Source organism: Cynocephalus volans, chromosome 8 (assembly GCF_027409185.1).
Source record: "Cynocephalus volans isolate mCynVol1 chromosome 8, mCynVol1.pri, whole genome shotgun sequence".
In the NCBI taxonomy this organism is placed as follows: domain Eukaryota; kingdom Metazoa; phylum Chordata; class Mammalia; order Dermoptera; family Cynocephalidae; genus Cynocephalus; species Cynocephalus volans.
Genome location: NC_084467.1, coordinates 30,369,877 through 30,393,740, shown reverse-complemented (window position 1 = coordinate 30,393,740; position 23,864 = coordinate 30,369,877). Strand labels below are relative to the sequence as shown.

At 41.8% G+C, this 23,864-nt stretch overlaps 1 protein-coding gene across 2 annotated transcripts in view; it reads left to right on the top strand.

Annotated features, from left to right (window-relative positions):
• The window catches only part of MTF1 (metal regulatory transcription factor 1), a 43,368-nt gene extending 19,654 nt beyond the window's left edge, over positions 1-23,714 (top strand). Inside the window, exons 5-11 of one of the 2 annotated variants that reach the window (XM_063106122.1) lie at positions 1,688-1,761; positions 2,220-2,356; positions 5,877-5,954; positions 12,006-12,108; positions 13,368-13,957; positions 16,691-16,751; positions 18,089-23,714. In XM_063106122.1, coding sequence (XP_062962192.1) covers positions 1,688-1,761; positions 2,220-2,356; positions 5,877-5,954; positions 12,006-12,108; positions 13,368-13,957; positions 16,691-16,751; positions 18,089-18,519 — 1,474 coding nt within the window. In that variant the 3' untranslated portion in view covers positions 18,520-23,714. Of the gene's footprint in view, positions 1-1,687; positions 1,762-2,219; positions 2,357-5,876; positions 5,955-12,005; positions 12,109-13,367; positions 13,958-16,687; positions 16,752-18,088 lie in introns of both variants that reach the window. The other variant, XM_063106121.1, reaches the window with a different exon arrangement.
• Positions 23,715-23,864: the final 150 nt, after the last annotated feature.

The following is a 23,864-nucleotide window of genomic DNA, read 5'->3' as shown; positions in this document are numbered from 1 at the left end:
TGCAGGTATTTTATTTTGTTACTTGCTCATTTGTTGGTTTGTAATATGTCATGTGTGTATACACATATAGGATCATCCATTTTTACTTATATATCTCAACATACATATACATATTTAATAGACAGATTTATTAGCTTGAAGGAGGGGCTTGTATCATCTACTTTTTTCTCCACTCATAGCATATAGCATGGTTCTGGGCATTCAGTAAGTGTTCAGAAACAGCTATGGTATGATTATAGGCCATTTTTTATGAGGTAATCAGTTTGTAAGGATCCTACTAAATATAATGTAGGTGTATTGCTGAAAATTGCCCATAAGCAATGTCTTTGAATTTTGGCAGGAGATACTGCTGATATATTTCTGGCATTAAATATTTAAGGCATTAAATATGCTACCTCTCCATTCTCAAATCACTCATCTATGTCCTCATCATGATACTTAGAAACAATTTAAAAGTCTTCAGGGAAGTCAACTCTTAGACATCAATGAAATGGAATTGTGGGGGTTTTTTGTTTGTTTTTTGTTTTTGGCAGCTGGCCAGTATGGGTATCTGAACCCTTGACCCTGGTGTTATCAACACCAAGCTCTAACCAACTGAGCTAACCAGCAGGAATTGTGTTTTTAAATTACATAGATGCATTCCTGAGTCATGGTCCCTTTAATGGCAAGAGTAGATTCCACTTGGTTACTCTACAGAAGCTGTGAAGCTTAAGTCATTTTTTTTCCTCCCATAGGCCGCTGAGGGGAATATCTGTCCAGTCATGTGCATTTATTTTTGTAATGATTAAAAGTGCTGTTTTTCTTGAATGTTAACTGAGACTTTAGACATGATGATGTTTATATGTAATTAAAAATGAAAATGCATTAGAGAAGCTTTCTACTTAAAGAAATAAAATATTTTGGCTTATAAGAAAATGCATTCATTCATATAGGTAATTATGGAATACCTGCTGTGTTCAAGAACTATAGCAGGGCTGGCCCCGTGGCTCACTCGGGAGAGTGCGGCGCTGGGAGCGCAGAAGCGCTCCTGCCGCGGGTTCGGATCCTATATAGGGATGGCCGGTTCGCTCACTGGCTGAGCGCCGTCACAAAAAAGGACAAAAAAAAAAAAAAAAAAAAAAGAACTACAGCAAATGTAAAGAGCTACTTGGACTCTGCCCTTGAAGAGTTTACAATCTAGGAGAACAGATAACAAATGAATGCATGGAGAGATAAAATAAAGAAGCAGGTAGATAAATGAAGATAGTAGCCAAGTCATTGCATCCTATCTGTTCTAACTGGTTTTGTTATAATATCGTATTTGAAGCCCTGTGCATATGTGAAAGCCTCTTTACCCACTTTTGATATTCCTAATATGCCACTAGCAGTGGATTTTTCATATGGACTCTCACTGCCTATAGAGCACTGTTAAGTAATTCATCAAAAGGCTTTTATTGTCAGAGCTCTCAACATGTGTCTTACCTTTAGGATGAGAAATACTTACCCTGTGCTCTCAGCTACCTCTAATCCCAGATATGCCACCTTACTTTTTCAAGGACCTCTCATCATTCCCATCTCCAAAAACCACTGTCATCAATCTGATCTTAGTTTTCTGAACTTTGCTTTAGTTTGTATTTATAAGAGATGTTTAAGATAAAGGCCTATTAGCTAATGACTCTGTTTCTCTTTGCTTAAACAACTTATTTAGGTGCGATCATGATGGCTGTGGAAAAGCATTTGCAGCAAGCCACCACCTTAAAACTCATGTCCGCACACATACTGGTGAGTTTAGGCTAGGTTTTGGTTTGATTTTAACCTTCCTCATGCTTACGGCTATCTATGTTTCTGTTGAGACCTGGAGAGCTGTATGCAGAGAGTGAGCCTAATCAGTTTAGCCTTCACCTGTAATGTTTGAGTTTCTTTCAGAGGAAAAAGGGATCTGAAGGTTGGACGCAGGAGTCTAACCGTAAGAAATGAAATCAAAACAGAGATACACTAAAAAAAGAACCTGTGAGAAAACTAATCTTCTCTTTAAACTTCCCAGGAGTAGGCCATTCCCAGTGCTTTGCTCTGCATTAAGTTTTGGGACTGAAATGATTAACATGTAATTTATTCAGCTTTTAACAACTGATACCAAACCCTCTTAAGAATATTTACTTCCCTCTTTTGGGAAAGGTAGATTTCTTAATCCAGTGAAATGACTTTGTGGTAAAATTAACACTACTTTGTCATTCTTGCAGGTGAAAGACCTTTCTTCTGTCCTAGTAATGGCTGTGAGAAAACATTCAGCACTCAGTACAGTCTCAAAAGTCACATGAAAGGTCACGATAACAAAGGACATTCGTACAGTGCACTTCCACAACACAATGGATCAGAGGTGTGCAATGTTTTTTCCTCTTGTTTTGATCTGGGTACCACAGAACAGCAACAATTGTTTGTGTGTCACAATACAAGGTTAAAATGTCTTCGCTATATATCTGTTAGTGAGAGAGAAGAAATCAGGGTCCAGATCTGTGTTTTTACCATGGGGCGGTGGAAGCCAGAAATTTCACCAGGCTCCCTGTGCTTCAGCCTGTGATTCAGCTCTGCCTCATTTCCATCCGGTGAGGTAGAAGAAGGTGCTCTTGAAACCAGAAGTCTCCATATGGCTTTTGAGGGGTCAGCCAGAGGCTCTTAAGAGAGTGTTATTTTCCCATTCATGCCTATAAAATGGCAAATCTGTATTACAGTTTGGAACACAAATTAGTGTTTCTTCATGCATCCATTATCCATCATTGGAGAGCAAGGCAGAGTCTGTAGAGTCACTTGCTCTTTTGAGTTATCTGCAGACCAAAAAGTTTGAGAGCCACTGGCCCAAGATACTAAACCACAGAACAAGTCTCTGGAATTTTGGGGCAGTTTTGTTTGTTCTTTTTTACCAAGCCCCTCCTCCATATTTCCTGCTATCCTGCAGCTCCATTCTAGAGAGATCTTGGGATAAATTTACTATTGTTACTTCTAATATGGTATTGAGCACTTGCCTTATATCTGTTAAACCTCAAAAGTGAGTACTGTACTATCTTACTATTTATAGATAAAGAAACTGAAGCACACTGACCCCCTTTTGAATATTGAGGTTCTTAAAGTCTATACTGTGATTTTGACTTTGGGAGGTACAACATACTCTAATTCTCTGCTTTCCAATTTTTGAACAGCAAAGGATCCCTTTAAAAGGACTCTCCCCCTCCCTGAGTTTTAATAGTAATAATAATGAATACTTATTAAATGTTAAATACGTGTCAGATACTGTGAGCCCCACTCACAAGAATTGTGTGGTCAGTACTATTTTTATCCCATGTTAGTGATAAAGAAACTGAGGCAAGGAGAAATTAAATAACTTGCCTAAATATCTAGAGCTGGTAAGGAGTCTAATATAGTCAGGCAGTCTGATTCCAGAGCCCTGTTTTTAAACTCCTACATCGTAAGAGACAAAACAGCATGAGTTGTGAAGAGTGCAGGCTGCCCGAATTCAAATCGAAGCTCTGTCACTAATTGTATCACCTTAGGCAAGTGACTTCTCTGTGCATCAGTTTCTTCTTGAGTCTTGTCTTCTAAGCTACATTTATTAAGTTACAATCAAATTTCTCATTTTTGTAAGAATCGAAGGGTAATTTAAGTGCTAGCAACCTCTAAGCATTGGAGTGCACCAGTGCTCAGGCCTCAGATGTCATCTTCTCTGGATATCTTCACTCCCCAGTAGAGGTAGTCTCTTCTAGTCTCAGGCTTTACATGTCATCTATATTGCACTTGAGTCTACTTAGTTATCTCCAGCCTTGATCTCTCCCCAAACTCCAGACTTACATATTCAACCACCTACTCCACCCAGATATCATCTACTCTTCTCAAACTTAACATGTCAAAACCTGTTTCTCCTTCAGTGTTCCCCATCATAGTAAATGGCAATTCTATTCTTTTAGTGGCAGAGGCCAAAAATCTTGTAGTAGTTCTTGACTGCTTTTTTCCTCTCATACCCTGTGTATTAGTCCGTTTTGTGTTGCTATAACCGAATACCTGAAACTGAGCGATTTATAAAGAAAAATGACATCTATTGCTTACAGTTTCTGAGGCTGGGAAGTCCAAAATCCATTTGGTGGTCATGACAGTGACCGAGGGGTCTCACATTGCAAGATGATGGAAGCAGAGAGAGCTGAAAGAGCAGCGAGAGACTCTCCTCTTCTTTTAAAGCCCTCAGAACCACTCCCCTGACCACCATTTTTAATCCAGTCACTACTGCATGGTCCTACAATCCAGTCACCTCTTTAAGGCTCCACCTTTCAATTACCATAATAGGATCTCCCACCCTCTTAACAGTCACAGTGGTGGCTGTTTTTAATACATAAAACTTGTGGGACACATTCAAGCTTCAGGGAGTTTTGTGGGGACATAATTCAATCCACTACACCCTGTATCTGCCAGCAAAGTCTTATCAATTCTGCCTTGAGAATATATCTAAAATCTGATCACTTCTTCTGATTATTTCCTTCAATCCAGTGTTGTCTTTTTGCCTGGATTATTGTAGTAACCTGCTAAGTGGGCTTCTTAGCACTTTTCCCCTCTCCTCCCCCTCCACCCCTCTCTGCCACAGACTATTATACATATATCAGCCAGGGTAATCTTTCTAAACCATAATGCAGATAATGTCTGTCCTCTGCTCATAACCCCCCAGTAGTTTCTAATGTCACTTAAAGTAAAAGTAAAAATCTTTATAATAGTTTCAAGGCTGTACACATTCTGGCCTGGTAACTTCTCTGAACTCATCTACTTTTCTTTCTCTCACTTCAGTCATATGGTCTTCTTTGTGCTTTCTTGAACAAAGAAAGGCTGCTCATACCTCTGGGCCTTTTTACTTGCTGTACCCTCTTCTTGGAACACTTTCCTCAGATGTGTGCATGGCCCATACCCTCTCTCCTTTAGTCTCTGCTCAGGTGCCACTTACCTGAGAGGCCTTCCCTAACCATGTAACAAAAGAGCAACTGCTACCCTGGCATTTTCTCTTCCCCTTACTCTTCATAGCTCTTACCATCCGGCATACTGTGTATTTGGTTTTTTGTCCCCTCTCTCTCCACTGGAATGTGAACTCTATGGGGGCAGACACTTCATTTTGTTCATTATTGTATCCCTGGGCCTGCAACAGTGCCTAACACATAATAGATACTCAGTGAATATCTGTTGAATGTATGCATGTGGGAGAGCATCTGATCCACATAAGGCAAGCAGTGTCACCCCCTAAAGTGTATGAACTGTAACTGGCATTCTAGGAATCCAGAGTTCAGAGTTAGCTGGGGCAGGAGAATTTGAATAGTAAATCCTCAGTACTGCTCTGAGTAAGGAACCCTTGGGTACTCATATTGGAGACACAGTGATATAATGGAAGGAACATTGATTTTTCAATTCAGAAGCACTAGATTTGTCTTCTGCTAATTAGTTATGTGTTTGGGGGCATTTCACTCCCACTGGCTTAGCATCAGTTTTCTCATATTTAAAATGGTAATATAGAATAATACTTCAAAGTTTATATGAATAGCAAACGAGGTCATGTGAAATCACTTTGTAAATGCTGAGACCAATTAAACAAATATTACTAATTTCATGTCATTACAGTTTTTGTTACTCTGGGGTCTGAGTCAGGAGATAATCCTAAAACTTTTTATTAACCATCTCTAAGAAATGTAAGAGATTCTTCTGAGAACATTAGACTTTACAAAAGTGAAATAATCCACTTAGCCCTTGCTTTGGCTGGTTTATACTTTTCCATGTAATACATCTAGACATTTGGAACCTTAGGAACTTCGTGATCGAGTGTTTTATTACATGATATGCTATTATAAATCCTGATTAGAATTTTTTCTCTTTCATAGGATACAAATCACTCACTTTGTCTGAGTGACTTGAGTCTTCTGTCCACAGATTCTGAATTGCGAGAAAATTCCAATACAGTAAGTTTACCTGTGATATGGGTGCTAAAAAACATGGGTGCAAGAATTGAGCACTCCCTTTGGTAGGAAAATTGAGGCAGGCTAGGCTTTGAAGTCTTGTAAATTTAATCGTGTTTAATTACTGATTATAAGGGCTGGCTGGTTAGCTCAGTTGGTTAGAGCGTGGTTTTATAACACTAGGGTCAAGGGTTCAGAACCCATACCAGCCAGCCACCAAAAAAAAAAAAATTACCATTTAGGAATTTTTTTCCTTCTCCTAAGAAGAGTTCTGTTAGGAGAGGTTGTTCTCTGATGCCTACTACCTTTTGACTTAGGTCACTGACTTAATAACCTCCTGGCTCCAGAAAATTTCTTTTTTTGTTCATTTTACAAATATTTATTGACTACTTCATCGGGCACTGTGCCAGTGCTGAGCTTGTAGTGGTTAAAAAAAAAAAAAATAGGTATGGTTTGCCCTTGAGGCCTTAAAGTCTAGCATTGTAAGATGTTGCCAGAATTCCAGTTTCTGGACTTTCTCAAACCCTACCTGACTGGCTTAGTCTTTTCCCTTCTTCAAACTTACCTTATTGTTTTTTAAATTTTTTTGCAGCTGGCCAGTACAGGGATCTGAACCCATGACCCTGGTGTTACCAGCACCACACTCTCCCAAGTGAGCTAACTGGCCAGCCCCCTTATTGGGTTTTTGAAGAGAACCTCCTATACAGGCTCTGTCAAAGGATAAACCCACTCTATCTTGACCTGATTGCTTTGACTCACACTGTTAGGAAAATTTTCTGCCATTCCCATGGTTCCATGATGTGACTTACAAACTACTGCATTGAGTCTGAGCTTATGCAGGAGAATCGAAGAGTTTTACTTTGTTGCCAACACTGATCTTTGAGTTTAGATTTTTTTTGTTGTTTTTCCTGGTAAATAAATGTATCTTAGGCTAGATTTTCTGTAACTGTATCCATAATGAATAAATGTGAGGGGAAGTATTTGAACAGAGACTGAATGATTCAGGAATGCTGTGAAGCAGTGTTTCTCAAAGTGTGGTTAGTGGAACCAATTGCAGCACTTCAAAAATTGTGGGTTCTTGGGCCTCCCCCCGAGCCTACTAAGTCAGTATGTCTCGGAATGGCATCTGAAAATGCAGTTTTATATAAGCACCCTGAGGCCTGGGTTCTCCTCCTGGTAATGGCAGAGTGCTCTTATGAGACGAACCCTCCCACAGAAAACAACTGTAAATGCTAGATAAAATATAAAAAACAACTGTGTGAAGGCACTGGTTAGCAACCAACAGCAAGCGGAGGTAACCTTGGAAGAAGGGATTGCTTGCAAGATAGTAAAGGCACTTGGTGGGCTCACAGGCTTTTATGGCTTATCTACCTCCGCCAAGCCCTAGTTGGCACCGAATAAGGTGGCCAAACTCAGTAAAAACTCAGTCTTACTAGCTCGAATAACCAGAGGGCAGAGTTTAGGGTGACCATGGCACCTGGAAAGTGAGGGGGGATAGCCTAGAAAGGAAAGAGTTACAAAAGGGGAGCAAAAGTTCTGTCTATAAACTGCCCAGATCTCTTGCTGACCCCTGAGCTGTGAATGTGTGGGACAGACCTTAAATAGCCCAGCTAAGGCTAAAAAATTGAACAAAGATTACAGCTGCCACCCACATCAAGGGAGACAGAATTAACAGAATGTCCAAACGAATAAATCAACACTTCCAAGAAGTGTAACAGAATCCAGAGTCTCTACAATATATTATTTGTAATGTGCAGAGCAATCCAGATTAGCAAATACATAAAGAGACAGGAAAACATGACCCCTTCTAAAGATAAAAAGGTAATCTGTGGAGAATGACCCCAATATGACCCCAAAATTAATTTTAAGATGTTAAAATTAATGGACAAGGATTTTTAACTAGCTATTATTGCTCAAGGACACAAAGGAATGTGCTTATAATGACCGAACAAATAGGAAATCTCAACAAAGAAAGACAAAATATAAACAATGTGCCAAATAGAACTGAAAGATATCTGAAATAAAAAGTTCACTGAATGGGCTTAACAGCAGATTGGAAAAGACAGAAGAAAGAATCAGTTAAGTTGAAGATAGGTCATAGAAGTGAGCCAATCTGGGCCGGCCCATGGCTCACTCGGGAGAGTGTGGTGCTGATGACACCAAGGCCCCGGGTTCGGATCCCATATACGGATGGCCGGTTCGCTCACTGGCTGAGCGTGGTGCTGACAACACCAAGTCAAGGGTTAAGATCCCCTTACCGGTCATCTTTTTAAAAAAAAAAAAAAAAAAAGAAGTGAGCCAATCTGAACAACAAAGAGAAAAAGATTAAATAAGCACTTTATATGATTTTTATGTATATTCATATTTCAGAACAAATGTAGGATTTCTAAAAGAAATTTTTACACTAGGTAGCCTAGATGCCCTCTATGCTACCCAACCTAAGATTTTTGGGTGTAATATCCCTTTAACATTTGACTCTGTTAAATGGCTTAGGAGTCCACTCTCTGGCCAAGACTGTGACATATGACTAAGGAGCTTTCTGGAGCCCTAGGGTCACCAGGTGAGATACCCTGGTATAGGGGAAATTAAGTACTTATAAAAAAGGGAAGCCTTTTCTACCACAATTTATGTCATCAAGAGAGAAGAGCTGTATCCCTTGGAGTCAAGTTACTTATATATATCATGGTACTGGTACCCATCATTTATCTCATATTTGGAAATAATTTGTCTTTAGTTTTTCAAACTAAGGCCACAATTCCTTGAAGCAATAGGATTAATTTTACTTTGCTTTAAAAAAAACATTAGGACTTGCTAAAATCAAATGGTAAATTTGTATAAGAAAATCATTTTATGGGTTTCTGAGCAGCCACATGTGTATATATGTCCTGGAAATGAACTTCAGTTCACTCAGATCTTTTGTTAAAGGAGGGTTGAGGCCCACTGGGTCTTTTGCCTTCTGAACTGCAAAAGACCTGGTCCCAGAAAGCTCCCTGTGTTCTTCACTCTCTTTGCTCTTTGCACCAGTTGCCAGATGCTCAACCTGCTTCTGTCTCCTCTGCTTTTGAGAGTTGTTCTCACTCACTCTGCACCCAGGGTTTTTGCCCTAAAGCCTGGCAGTGGCTTCAGCACTTTCCTTTTTATTTTAGATTAAAAAAAAACTATTTATTAGGGCCGGCCCATGGCTCACTTGGGAGGGTGTGGTGCTGATAACACCAAGGCCATGGGTTCAGATCCCTATGTAGGGATGGCCTGTTAGCTCACTTGGGAGAATGTGGTGCTGATGACACCAAGTCAACAGTTAAGGTCCCCTTACTGGTCATCTTTTAAAAAAAAAACTTATTTATTGAGGTACAATATACATGTAGAAAAGTGCATGTATCGGGCCGGCCCGTGGCTCACTCGGGAGAGTGCGGTGCTGATAACGCCAAGGCCCCGGGTTCGGATCCCATATAGGGATGGCCGGTTAGCTCACTGGGTGAGTGTGGTGCTGACAACACCAAGTCAAGGGTTAAGATCCCCTTACTGGTCATCTTTAAAAAAAAAAAAAAGAAAGAAAAGTGCATGTATCATGAATGTACAGCTTGACGAGTTATCACAATTCATCACACCCATGTAGCCAGCACCCAGCTCAAGAAACAGAACATTCTCAGCTCCCCTCATGTGCTCAGCAGCCATGATCTCTCCCTGAGGATAACCACTATCCTGACTTTTAACAATTAAGATTAGCTTCTCCTGTTTTTGTGCTTTTATAATTGGAATCATATACTTGTTTGTGTCTGGCTTTTTTCTCTCAACATGGTGGTTAAGAAATTAATCAGTATTGACGCGTATAGATGTAGATCGTTTATTCTTGTTATTGAACAGTATTACGCTGAATTGGATATACCACAGTTTGTTCTTTTTCCTATTGGGCATTTGGGTAGTTTCTGGTTTGGAGCCATTATGTATAGTGCTGATGCCCATTTCTTTGTTTTTCCCTGTTATTGAGTTCTCTTTGACAAGTATAACGCATTTCTTTTTAATGATGTTACTACTGATAATGATTTATAAACAGGTGGAACAAAAATAATAACCATGAGGAAGTTGCAAAGCTTACAGCTTAGTGGTAGTTGTTAGCTCACTATTTTTCAAACTGGATTGCACCTCTTTATTGGGTTATAAAATGGTGGTTTACAATCAGCATTTCAAAGTCATTGACAGAATAGATAATATCAGAGGACATTGCACATAGTAAGGGTAAGCTCTGTTTCATAGACTTTTGTTTCAGTTATACATATGGATATGGATATGATATGAGGTACATATGTACACTTATGTAAGTATATATAATGTAAAATGTATTTCTTATTTTGTGTCACAATGTAAATGTTAAGGGCCACACTCATGGCCTATGAGTCTTAACTCCCCTGGCCTAGAAGCTGGAAGTCCCACATAGGTTCCATCATACTGGCAGTACAATAACAGAACTTCCCCCCTCTTTCTTCCAGCCAGTGGAGTCATGATAGAATAATTGACCCCTCTTAGTCCAGTGGGCTGTTCATCTCTGAGGACTTCTAGATTTTTGGACAGCCACACTCAGCACACTTCTGCCCAGCCCCAGAATGGACCTTCTGAGTTCTCCTTCCCAGAAGCAGAGTTGTTGGAAAATGACCTTAAAACACGAGTTGGCACTGGGCAAAATCTAGCTTGAAGATAGGGTTTATTTTGGTCTGTACAGTGCTTTTAAATTATTTTCAGTTAGGGCTGGCCCCGTGGCGCGCTCGGGAGCGCAGCGGCGCTCCCACCGCAGGTTCGGATCCTATGTAGGAATGGCCGGTGCGCTCACTGGCTGAGCGCAGTGTGGGCGACACCACACCAAGGGTTGCCATCCCCTTACCGGTCACAAAAAAACAACAACAAAAAAAATTATTTTCAGTTACTTGCTTTTATTTACAAGTCAGTAGATTTCACGTAGAAACCCAGATTTCGGCCCTTTGTTGAGCTCTGGTGATCCTTGGCCTGCTTAGTCCCATGGCAGCGCTCAGCCAAAGCCCTTTAGATGACAGGGGCACATCCTCTCCAGTGTGCCACAACCTCCCCATCCTTGCCCCTCCTTGCTTTACTTATTTCTGTTGTTTGCCTAGACTTCTGTAGTGTCATTCTTGCCCTACAGAATGCAGAGGTGGAGGTGGACTGTGGATAAAAGAATTGCAGTTTCCCCCCCCTTAACTAAAGTGAAACGTGGTCATTTTAGTTAGTGCCTCACAGGAGTCAGGCTCTCAGGGCATCATGTTTGTTTTTTTACCTCCTACATTTTATTTTTTTTTAATGTCTCTGACCTTTTATTACGTATAAGGCTATCATTATTGTTTGTCATTGTAAGTTCCTTTGTATTGGTTAATGTATTACTATATGAACATACTAGAATATCATAGATATTATGTAATGACCTTGGAAAGATATTCACAATATGTTGTTATTACATAAGAAAAGCAAGTTGCAGGGTAATGGATATTATACGGATTCATTTTTTAATGTAAAATTTGGTCTTTCAGAGCAGGGGTTGATAAGCTCTTTTTTTTTTATTTTTTATTTTTTGGCAGCTGGCCGGTATAATGATTAAATCCTGAAACTTGGTGTTATCAGCACCACACTCTAACCAAGTGAGCTAACCAGCCAGCCCTGACAAGCTTTTTTTTGATAAAGGGCCAGAGAGTAAATATTTTAGGCTTTGTGGACCACATGGTCTCTGTTGTAACTACTAAACTTTGCTGTCGTAGCATGAAAGCAACATAGACAATACATAAATGAATGAGTGTTCCAATAAAACTTTATTTACAAAAACAGGCAATCAACTTGCACGTCATAGTTTGCCACCTCCTGTTGTAGAGTACTTGAAGACTCAAATCCTCAGCGTCTGAGGTTTAGGGGTCTATATGTCACTTTGAAACAGGAGAAGGTAGAAACAATAGCATATCAAAACCTCATTCTGGTTCTGCTGCTCTGAATATATTCTGTCATGGTGATGAATCGTTTAAGGATGGCAGGTCTCACGTCTTTGTCTTTCCTCATCAGACGCAGGGCCAGGACCTCAGCACAATTTCACCAGCAATCATCTTTGAATCAATGTTCCAGAATTCAGACGATACGGCAATTCAGGAAGATCCTCAACAGACAGGTTTGTAACACAGACTCTCTTCTGCTCACATCTCAGCACTGGGAAAGGGAATTCACACTTGTTGACGCACTGAATAACAGGCACAGTGAAATATTTTATTTTGTTTTATTTTATTTACTTATTTTTTAGAAGATGAGCGGTAAGGGGATCTTAACCCTTGGCTTGGTGTTGTCAGAACCATGCTCAGCCAGTGAGCGAACTGGCCATCCCTATATTGGGATCTGAACCCATGGGCTTGGTGTTATCAGCACCGCACTGTCCTGAGTGAGCCACGGGCCGGCCCACAGTGAAATATTTTAGCTTAAATGAAACAAGGTATTTTTGGGGGGCAGCTGGCTGGGACCTTTGACCTTGGTGTTACAAGGTGGCGCTCTAACCAACTGACCTAATTGGCCGCTTTAAAAAAATGTATTTATTTATTTATTTGTTTGTTTGTTTATTTTTGGTGGCTGGCCTGTACAGAGATCTGAACTCATGACCTTGGTGTTAAAAGGCTGTACTCTAACCAAATGAGCTAACCTGCCAGCCCCTATGAAACAAGCTTTTCGTGAAGGGTCAGAAAAATATAGGCCTTTCAGTTCAACTTCATCTTTCCCCTACTTCTCTCAGCTCCTGAAGAAGAGGGTTTCCCTTTCTAGAACCTCTTGTTGGCTTTAAAAAATGAGAGGAGCCGTGAGGTCTTTCTTCTGATGAGATACCCTGTTCATGAATGGATAGGACCCACAAACCAAGCTTCAGATGTATAGATCATATTGTGTTTCAGTGGGACTGGCCAGTTAGCTGAGTTGCTTAGAGTGCAGCCTTGTGACACCAAAGTCAAGGCTTTGATTCTCAGTAATGGCCAGCCACCAAAAACAAAAACAAAAAAAAACTGTGGTCCCCTCTGTTGACTACCAGCTCACAGTTTCTTGCCTGCAGCTTGGTATATTGTGTTTGAATGAGAATCTGTTCATAAAGCTTCACAGTAGTCAGAAAGTGGTCATGCCACAAAAAAAGGCTGTCTAGTCTCTTTTCCAGAAAAGACTTGGGACACATTTTTTTGTGGTTAGACCTTTACTAAGTCTTCACGTTTAGAAAGTGAGGTTGATTGTGAAACCTGGTATCATTAAGTGAAAAGTAGAAAGGCAGCCTGCTAGTAGTGAAGGAATTGGCTCTAACAGACTTTATCTGTCTTGTGTTTATCCCATAATGACTATGTTTTTGTGGCTCATATAAGGCTTGGGATATGTATATATATTTCTATTTCTTTTTCTTGCCAGCTGCCTTGATTGAAAGTTTTAATGGTGATGCAGAGTCAGTCAGTGATGTTCCGCCATCCACAGGAAATTCAGCATCTTTATCTCTTCCACTTGTACTGCAGCCTGGCATCTCCGAGCCACCCCAGCCTCTACTACCAGCCTCAACTCCGTCTGCTCCTCCACCTGCTCCCTCCCTAGGAACTGGTTCCCAGCAAGCTGCATTTGGCAACCCCCCTGCTCTCTTACAACCTCCAGAAGTGCCTGTTCCCCACAGCACACAGTTTGCTGCTAATCATCAAGAGTTTCTTCCACACCCTCAGGCACCACAGCCCATCGTACCAGGACTTTCTGTCGTTGCTGGGGCTTCTGCAGCAGCGGTGGCATCAGCCGCGGCAACACCAGCCCCACCACAAAGTACTACTGAGCCCCTGCCAGCCATGGTCCAGACTCTGCCCCTGGGTGCCAACTCTGTCCTAACTAATAATCCCACTATAACCATCACCCCAACTCCCAACACGGCTATCCTGCAGTCCAGCCTAGTCATGGGAGAACAGAACTTACAATGGATATTAAATGGTGCCACCAGTTCACCACAGAACCAGGAACAAATTGTAAGTATTATGTATAAATGTACCCAGTGGGGTGAAGTGTATTTACGTAGGTGACATGTTCAGAGGCTTTTATTTCAGAAAGGAAAATGGCTATCTTATCCACCCTGAAACGTATAATTCTACCTTTTAGTCATTTTCCCTGTAATCGAATGGTATAAATCCAGGGAATTCTGTGATTAGTACCTACTATAAGGAGGTAGAGAAAAAATCTTTACGTTTATTTAGCAGTAGGCACTTGAACAAATATTCCTACTGATAATACAATCTAATTGCATAATCTAGTACAGTCTAATTGCATAATCTAGTACAGATTAAGCAGTCAACAAATGTCAAAGGCCCGAGAATATTTCAGGAAAGCAATTGTCTCCAGGGCAGAGTCAGACCAATGTGAGGGATTGATGTGACCCTGTCATATAGATCCAGACAGCAGTGGCTATTCGGAGAAACAATTTGTACTTTTAGAGCCCACCATAGAATTATTTTCTAAGAAAGTGTTTGGTCTCAATGACTATGGAAATGACTTGGTTATCCAATTAAATATATTTTGAGAGCCAATTATTTGTTGTATACTACACTGGATACTCTGGAGGATACAGAAAAGTGGAAAACATTTCTTTTTCATGAAAACTTATATTCTAGTTAAAAAGGCCTAAATGCCTAAAAGAAAGTTAATACTACCAGTAGATAAAATGCCTAATAATAATAATAATGGCAATTAAGAAAATGACAGCAGCTATTATGTGTTGAGCCCTCACTATATGTAAGGACTTACTATGTTAAGTAAGCACTTTTTAAAATTGAGGATCTAACATGTGTCAGTCATCATTACCTTATGTACATTATCTTAAATTACTTTTTTTTGTAGATTTTAGATTTTTAGATTTTATTGAACAGATAGTATGGAGATTTCCCATATACCCTTTTCGCCCACCACAGTTTCCCCTATTATTAATATCTTGTGTCACTGTGTACATTTGTTGCAATTGATGAACCAGTATTGTACATTATTATAACTAAAGTCCATAGTTTACATTAGGATTCATTCTTTGTGTTGTACAATTCTTTGGTTTCGACAAATGCATAATGTCATGTATCCACCATTACAGTACCCAGAATAGTTTCAACACCCTAAAAATTCCCTGGGCTTCACTTATTCATCCCTTCTCCCTCTACCCCTCTCCCCTAGCAACCACCGATCTTTTTATGGCCTCTATATATCTATATCTTGATATGTTACACTAAGCACTTTTTAACACATTACAACAATCCTAGGAGGTAGGTATGGTTTTACCAACGGAGAGCTGAGATCCGGAGAGGTTAAGTGACTGCTCAGAGGTCACATAGCTGGGATTTGAGCATGGGCAGACTGCCCCCAGAGCCTGTGCTCTTGGCTACTACATTGTGCTGCCAGTTAAGAAGTTCAGACACTGAGGGCTTGTTGGGTGGCCATACAGGTCAGGTGAGCTTTGACATATGAGTAGGAGTTAGATGGAGAAAAGAATGTACTAGATAGGAACATCTGTGGGTGGATATGTGCTGCTATTAGAGCTAAATAGTGAGAGCACTCAAATTCCAGAAATGGGTAGGGCGCCAGCCACCTAGAGGCAGCCTCTTTCCATTTTCAGAGTCATTGGAAAGGTCTTTCCAGTGTTGTGACTCAGTCTGCTTCCATGTAGTTTTTATCATTTTTTCTGGACCTACCCTGGGTAGCTGTATTAAACAAGTGTTATTCCTTTTCCACGTAATTCATTTTCATGTATTTAAATATGGGCCTCATTTCTCCATCATTATTTTATAGTGTTATCTCCTATAATTTTTCCAGAATGTCACTTTCCTCCCAGACTCATCTTAGAGGCACTTTTCTTTTCCTTAAAGAGATAAAAGGGCAAAGCCCCTTTCAGATAAGACTTGAAGAAAGCCGAAACCCTTTAGCCAGTTTAATAGGAAATGTACTAAAGGGATAAGAGTGATTTTTCTGGGCATGATTTTATAGTCCTGCTTAGTAGTACCATACACAGCTATTGTTTACTGAATGTTCACCCTGTGCCAAGTGCTCTGCACATCATCTCATTTAATCCTCACAGGGACCTTTGAGAGAGTCTTTGGTTATTATTCTCATTTTTAGAGATTAGGAAACTGAGACTCTAAGAAGTTAAATCACTTGTCTGACGTCAGCAACTAATAAGCGGTAGAACTTGGACTTGAATCCAGATCTGGCTGAGTCCAGGGCCCATCTTGAACTGTCCTGGGCAGCTCACAACACACTGCCCAGGGCCCTCACGGGCTGTCTGCCTGTGAGTGGAAGCCTTAGTCTGTCCTTAGCGTGCAGCTTTATCCCTGAGGGGGGAAAAAGAACTTTCCAGCTTTCACAGAAATATTGGAGAGCAAAGGAGGAGATGGAAAGCTAGCCCTGGGGCTTCCTCTGAGAAGACGATCAGCTTGAGAAAAGCAACCTTGGAGGAGCATTTGTACACACAGGACCCATTGGATTAGGCAGCTGGGAGACAGCCAAGTAGGAGGGTACAAAGCTAGTGGCACTGGAAGTGCTGCATGTCAAACGATGCAGCACCCTCACGTCAGAGCAGAAACGAAATAGCACTTAGTGCCACAATCACTGAACACTGAGGGTTTTCTGTCCTCTTAAATGACCATTACAGTTGGGGAGGCTTCGGGTCCTTGGAGTTCTGCCATATGAGAGTGACCATAAATGTGATTTTTTTTTTTCCCCAGCAGCAAGCATCTAAAGTTGAGAAGGTGTTTTTTACCACTGCAGTACCAGTAGCCAGTAGCACAGGTATGTAATTCCATGTGAGCCTTAAGAGAAAGTCAACTTTCTGGGCCCCTTGAGACTTAGTTAATTATTGCTTTGCCCTAGTTTTTAAAACCTTCAAAATCTTTAAACAGCCTCAGTTAAATTTGCCATATTGCTTATTAGAGTATTTCATATTCTCACAACCACTAGAAGTTAGTGTACTTCCAGCATAAATACTATGTTTAACATTCTTTAACTAGTAACATTTCTTTTCCTTTCAGATACAGCTTTAAGTGTAGCCAGAAAAAAGTTTGAATCACAGTTAATGCTAAAGAGAGCAGTTGTTAATTCACTGGACTTTTTTCTAATTACAGTAATGAAAAAATAGCATCTGGGTCAGACACTAATATAAAGCTGAAAGGTCCTTTTATTCATACTCTTTCTTTTATAGATTAGGAAACTGGGACCCAGAAAGATTAAATGACTCCCCCAAGATCATAAGTGATTCATGGCAGAGCCAAAGCACTAGTTCCCAGGCCTAATTCCTACTCTGTTCTCCTGCCCATTGGGTCTTTAACTCTGTTGAGAAACACAAAGCCTGGCTGAATTCAGAGTGTGGTGCACACAATGCACATACACACACAAAAGAGAGAGAGAATGTGCATGCATGTGAGGTCTGCTGGGTAAAAGGAGACTGACACCTATGGTGGTGTGTGTCAGGCACTGGGGCTACAAAGAAGAGTGAGAGGTCCTAAAGGAGCTCAGAGTCTCTCTGGCTGGCAGAACTAAGCAAGTACTGTACAGCGTGGGGACAGGTACGGAAGGAAGACAGCAGCACAGTACTTGCTCACGTGCCAGAAAACTCAGAGCTACCTTCACCCAGGCTAGCCCTCTGCACAGGTCTACAGGAAATACTGCATCAGGAGAGGGGGAGTCATAAGACGGGTTGTGAAAGATGAGTGTAAGTTCTCCAAAAGAACAGCAGTGTGAGGGGAGTTGAGGCAACAGGAGGAGCCCACAGACCCAGAGGTATAAAGAATGTGTCAGGAAAAGGGAGGCGTCAGCTGTGGCTGGCATGGAGGGAGCAGCGGAGAACAGCTGGAAATGAAGCTGGAAACACAAGGTGCATCTAGGTTGTCTGTGTGGCTTTCTAAGGAAGCAGGGGCTTTGTCTTGGAGGGATGGGGAGTGCCAGAGACCTTTTACCTGAGGAGGAACGTGGTCCAATTTAAAGCAGAATAAAGCCTGGAGCCTGGCGTCCTTCCTTCCCACCATTTCTGCCTCCATGGCACTCAGCTCTCACCTAGTCTATAGACCCCTGTCCTTCATGCCCCTGCCCTGTGGCTACTTGAAGAGCAGTCTCTCTCGCCTCTCTCACAGGGAGCTCTGTACAGCAGATTGGCCTCAGTGTTCCTGTGATCATCATCAAACAAGAGGAAGCATGTCAGTGTCAGTGTGCATGCCGGGACTCTGCAAAGGAGCGGGCGTCTGGCAGGAGAAAGGGCTGTTCTTCCCCACCCCCTCCAGAACCAAACCCCCAACCTCCTGATGGGCCCAGCCTGCAGCTACCACCACAGACTTTTTCCTCACCCTCTGCCCCACTGTCATCATCCTCCACCGTACTCTCTTCCCGTGAGCAAAGCAGACAAACAGAGACTCCTTCAGACCCTCAGACAGAAACATTAAGTGCCATGGATATGTCAGAGTTTCTGTCCCTCCACAGCCTGGATACCCCATCCAATCTGATTCCCATTGAAGCACTACTGCAAGGGGAGGAGGAGATGGGCCTGGCCAGCAGCTTCTCCAAGTGACGTGCCCGTGTGTGCTCACCTGCAGAAGAGAGGGGAGCAGGAGGCATGAGGGGTGATGCCTGCCATCATGGGCTCAGAAACTTGAAGGATGAAGAAATCTACTGTTTGAAATCCTCACCTTTCAGATGTATTTTCTTTATTCACATCCCAGGAGCATCCATTTTAAGGAACTGATCTTTGGAAAAAAAAAAACAAAAAAACAAACAAAAAAAAAGCTAAGTTATAAATGAACTGTTTGGCTGCACTGTATGTCACTTTTGCTTATTGTCATGTGAACTTGGAAATTAAGGTTACTCGTATGCATAAAAATTCTGAATGAAAGGGTGTGGTTTCCATCAATCTGATACTGCCCTTCACTGGCACTGGGGTCTTTGTGGATCGGGCAGGAGAGTTTAGTGTGTCGGGTGTTGCTCCTCCCAGTGTGTCTTTTTTGAATCTGAGGCTGACGCTTGCTCGGAAGGCCAGACTCTCGCTCCATCAAAGAGGCAGCGGCAAAGGCCAGTGAAATGGCCATGAGTTGAATAGAGTTTGGGTGTGATGGTGGTGGTGTTTGCGCTTGGCGTTGGTGGAGCTCAGGTGGGTAGGGAGGGATCACCTATAGCCTGCTTCAGCACAAATGGCCACCTTAGGGCTTGGCCCGCAGGCTGTGGAGCTGATCTGGTTCTGCAGGGGCCCTCAGCAAGTCGTTGACTGCTGTCTGTGGGTGAAGTGTGTGCAGAGCAGGCTCTAGCAACATCATCACAGACTTTGCCTTCCTGGCTCTTTCTGTCTTTCAGTTGTTTGCCAAAGCTTGCAGATTGCAGTGAATATTCCTTGGAGAACATCCCTGTTTTGTCCTAGAGTGAACATGTGGCTTATGGCCAGTTGCTGGTTGGTAGTCTGCCTTCCTTTTAATGGTATTTTCTTCCTCAGAGCAGAAGGGCTGCATTGTGCTTATCAGGAAAAGGTGCAGATTTAAGGGAATATGTATGAGGTGGCATGTAATTGGCAGACCAGGTGTCCTGGATCCAAGTTCTAGCCCGGCTTTTGGTCACCCCCTTCCATCTCTGCCCTTCACCCCTCTGGATTTTGCATACAGCATAGTACAGTGCAAACAAGGATGTGATTTGCTCAGCTTATTCATGTGATTTCTAAACAAAAAGAAAAAAGAAAAAGCAAAAAACAAAAACGATGATCTTCTACTCAGGGTAAAACAAAACAAAAAATTCCCCTTCCACCAAAAAGCCTGAAATGTTGCAATAAGTTATCTCATTTGGAATGTTTCATTAAGTTGTGTTATAGAAAATTTTTTTTTGATTTGTGTATAGAATTAAATCCATCTGTCTGCCTTTGGCTCCAAGTCATTGCCTCTTAAAATAAAACATAAAATACAATCCACACTAGAATGGAAATTAATGTAGTCATGAGTGCTCACCAAGCTCAGGAGCCAGGCATGGCCCAGGGTGTGGATAGGCCTCTGCCTCCCAGGAACCCTTTCCCTTCCTCGAGCAAGGAGCAGCATTCCACAAACAAGGCTGCTTTTCCGAGTCAACGGTGTCAGGCAGAAAGCAGCCGTAATTTTGCCTTGCATTTCCACTCCCTAATGTAAAGAGATCGCTATTGGTCACTCTCCTATCCTCTTAGCCATTACTCAGGGCCAGCCAAGATAGTATCCAAAGCAGATAATTTACATTGGAGCCAGAGACCCTGCCTTTTGCCAGGATGTTCAGGGACAGACTTGGACAAGAGGGTAGTGGTGGTAAATGCTGTTACTGCCATGAGGACTACAAGCAGCTGATTTCTCTTTCCAGAATTCTAGCCAGGAGAATTGATTCCTTTTTAACCTTCTGCACTTGCCCTCCCCAAAAGGCTGCAAGTTTTGGTGACTGTTGACCTCAGCAGAAGTCAATAAGGCAGGAGGAATCTGTTACTATGGTGGGTTAGTCCTCCTGGAAAACCAACTGCTGAGCATGGGTTGTCCTTGGCTGTCTCTGGGCCTTGCACCCATAGGAAGCTTCGAGGTAGGGCCCTTGCTGTTTACTCACCAACTTCTGAGCGAGCAGTGGATGGGACCCCAAAGTTAGTTTGTATCAGAGGCAGTAATGACCTTCCCACATGCCCACCCTGTGAACACCTGGGATTTGTGTTCCCTGGGAGTTGAGGTGGGAAATAGGAGCCCAGGGAAGGACATTTGAAGCATCCATGGTTTAAATATTGCTTCTTCCTGGTTAGGCAGGGCTGTGCTCTTGTTGGGCCCTACACAGGTCAGCAATTTTTCCACTCTCCAAAGATTGGGGGTGATGAGGAAGCATCTTAAAACAGTGTTTAGGCTGACAGAGTTTTCTAGTTGAAGAAGTTGAAGTATCTGCCTTTTGAGGGTGATTTTAGATTACAAGAGAGACTGTCAGATCCAGTCAGCTTTTGAAAAATCCAGAATGTGCTTAAAATGCTAGTGAGTGGTTGTGAAGAGCAGGTTTATTCCACAGGGTAGGCAGTCTTTCCTTCCATCCGCTTCCATCTTTCCCGCTCCATCCTTCCATAAGCCTGGCTTCTAGTGCGAAGGGCCTTGAAGAAGAGAGGTCCTCTGGCTAAATTGGAGCCAGAAAGAACTTTCATAGAGAGTGTAGTTTCCCACACCTGGAAGTGAACCTAGGGAGAGGTTAGGAGGGTCTGCAGGATTCTAGCAGGTGATCTCAAGCCTTTTTTTCTTCCCATGGTAACCGTAACCATTTTCACCCTGCATATTTATACTTCCAGCTCCTACTGGCATTTCCAGTTAGACTGCCCCTTTAAATAGTGCTAGTTAGCACCAGGGATTGGAGTTCTTGGGCTTAGGAAGTGGTATGAAACTTTGGCTGGCACCACCAAACTGCCTTAGTGAATTTGGCCAGGCAGGTGGGTGGGACATTGAGAGAGAGAATGGCCCAGTCTTTCCTGGCAGGGTCTGGCCAGTCTCATGGGGGTACCACTGGTTTGGTGATAGGAGGGGTATCATTTATTGAATTCCACCTCCCTTTAGAAGGAGATCATGGTACAAAGCCCTGAAGGGGCCTTAAGATGTGAAGACCTCTCTGGGTAGAAGTTAAGGGGCTTCTTTTCACCACCTCTGGGAGAGTGGGTAGATTGGAGAGTTTTATTTTCAGGGTCAAGGCAGTGGACTGATGGGTATAATAGAGGGTGGGTGGGTTTTCCTGAGAGACTCTGTATAATGATGAATGTGTCCAGAGGGACAAGTTTGCAGAACCTCATACTAGTATATTAAAGAAATAATAAAATAAAAAAGCACTTTAGGTTATTTTATCTTTAACCCAATTGCTGCAATTTCTTTTGTGTATATATATATATACGTATATATACTTTCCACAAAGTTTTATTTTTTGCTCAGAATAAAAAGTTAAATTGAGGTGTGAGAAGAAAAGCACTTACCTTGGTGCAATATGTGTAGCTTGACGGTCGTTGTCCCATGTGGCCCTGGCCTGGCCGCGTTTTTCTGCTCTGTCAGCCCTGTGCTGTGAGGCTGTCCATAGGGAAACACTATTATGCATTCTCAGTAACTGCTCAATCTATGCAAGCCTTCCCTGTGTGCCCGGGTGCGTCCCCCAAGCTCTCTGAAGAACTGCTGTGGGTCCTGTTTTCTTCTGCTGACTGTTGAGACCCTTTTTCATCATTTCTTTGTCCCTTGTCATCTTTCCCCTCTTTCACAGTTACAAAGTGATGTCTGAAAGGAACAGGTTGTTCCTATGTAGAAACCTGGCACCTTCTAGACTTTTATATTTGTAATCACATCCATTGTTCTTAATCTTAAAGACTTCTCCAGAGTCACTGAAACCATTGATTTATGGAACTACAACAATATTGCTCATGAGTTTAAAGTTTTCTTATACCACCAATCAGAAATATGTTTGGGGACGTGTGTTGGTGGTAGTGGGGTGCGGTGGGGGGCAACATGAACCATTTCCATACTGCTCCCCATACCACCTGTGTTGGTTCCTTATGCAAAGGCCTCCAGCCTTCATTAAATTCAGTAAACAAAGCTGTTAATAATCTGCTTTATCAACATTCTTTCTTCTCATCTCCCCCCATTTTATCTTCAATTCCGAGGCTATAGAATAAACTTTTAAAAATATACTCCAGCCAAAGCAGATTCAGAGATCCAATATGCAAATGGTTCTGCCGTGACATAGATCAGAAATTGTCCATTTCTTAATATTTGGGGGCAGGGGTGTGTGGAGGCAACAAAACTGAATTACGCATATTTCTGATTGGTCAGTCAGTTTATCCTCTTTCCTCTTGCATATTTTGGGGGCTAGAGGGAAGAGGTCCCAGGTTTCTTCTCATGCCCTTTGGGGAAGCTGATGATCACAGTCTGGGCATTTCTCACTGTTACTCCTATTCAAGAGAGGGCTTCTCAGTCTGCACTGAAAAATGCAAATTAAACTGGATCTTTATGTCAATGTGTACATAGTACAAGCTTTTTTACTGGAAGTGAGGTTTAAAACCACATACTGCCCTTTTGGTGGTGTGCCTGCTGGGCCAAAAATTGGGTGATAATGTAGTGTCACTTTCTCAGCTCAATGAAGTTTCTACTTTTTCTTATGGGAAAATTTTTCATAAAACCTTTTTTCACCAAAACCCAGGGGTGTTTTTTGCAATATCCTTGTTTTCCTTGTAGTGGTGCCAAGACAGAGGCTTCTCTGCCCTTTTCCTCCTGTGTTCTCAGGCCTCCCCAGAACTGTTTGACTCAACAGTCTGCATCCTTTGTTGTGCTTTGGAGAATTTAGGGGTGGGGGTCAGAGTTCAAGGTGGCTGTTCCCTTTTCCTGTGAACTCCTCCTAGTCCCTGTTAGGGGAAGGTTGCTGGAAACAGGTTTTTGCTGAATCTCTGGCTCAGATCTTCTAGCCAGGAAAGGCAAGAGCCCCTGTGAGCCTTCTTTTTTGACACACTAATCATTGGCCAGTGGTCTTGGTAACAATTTTTTAAATCCCAAATAGTTTTATTTGGATTATGTAAAAGTCTATCAAATTTATTTAAGTGTGAAACATGGGAACAACGGACTTCCACTGAGCGATATGAAAACGTTACAGGTTCAGTACTTCCAAAGGAAGAAACCTCCAAACCCAAAAAAGAATAAATATGAATTTGTATTTTTGAAGAATGTGAAATAATGGTGTTTGCTTAATTGCTCATTTTGTATAAACTTAATATTGTACTTTAAAATATCTGCTAAGAAGTGAAAATTTAACTTTTTGGAATTGAAAAAGCAATATTAAATACTAATGAAATCCTAATTAAATGCTTATTTAAATCTCGTAGCATCTGTGGCATTTCTTCCCATCCCCGCCCATGGCTGACATTTTCCCACCACT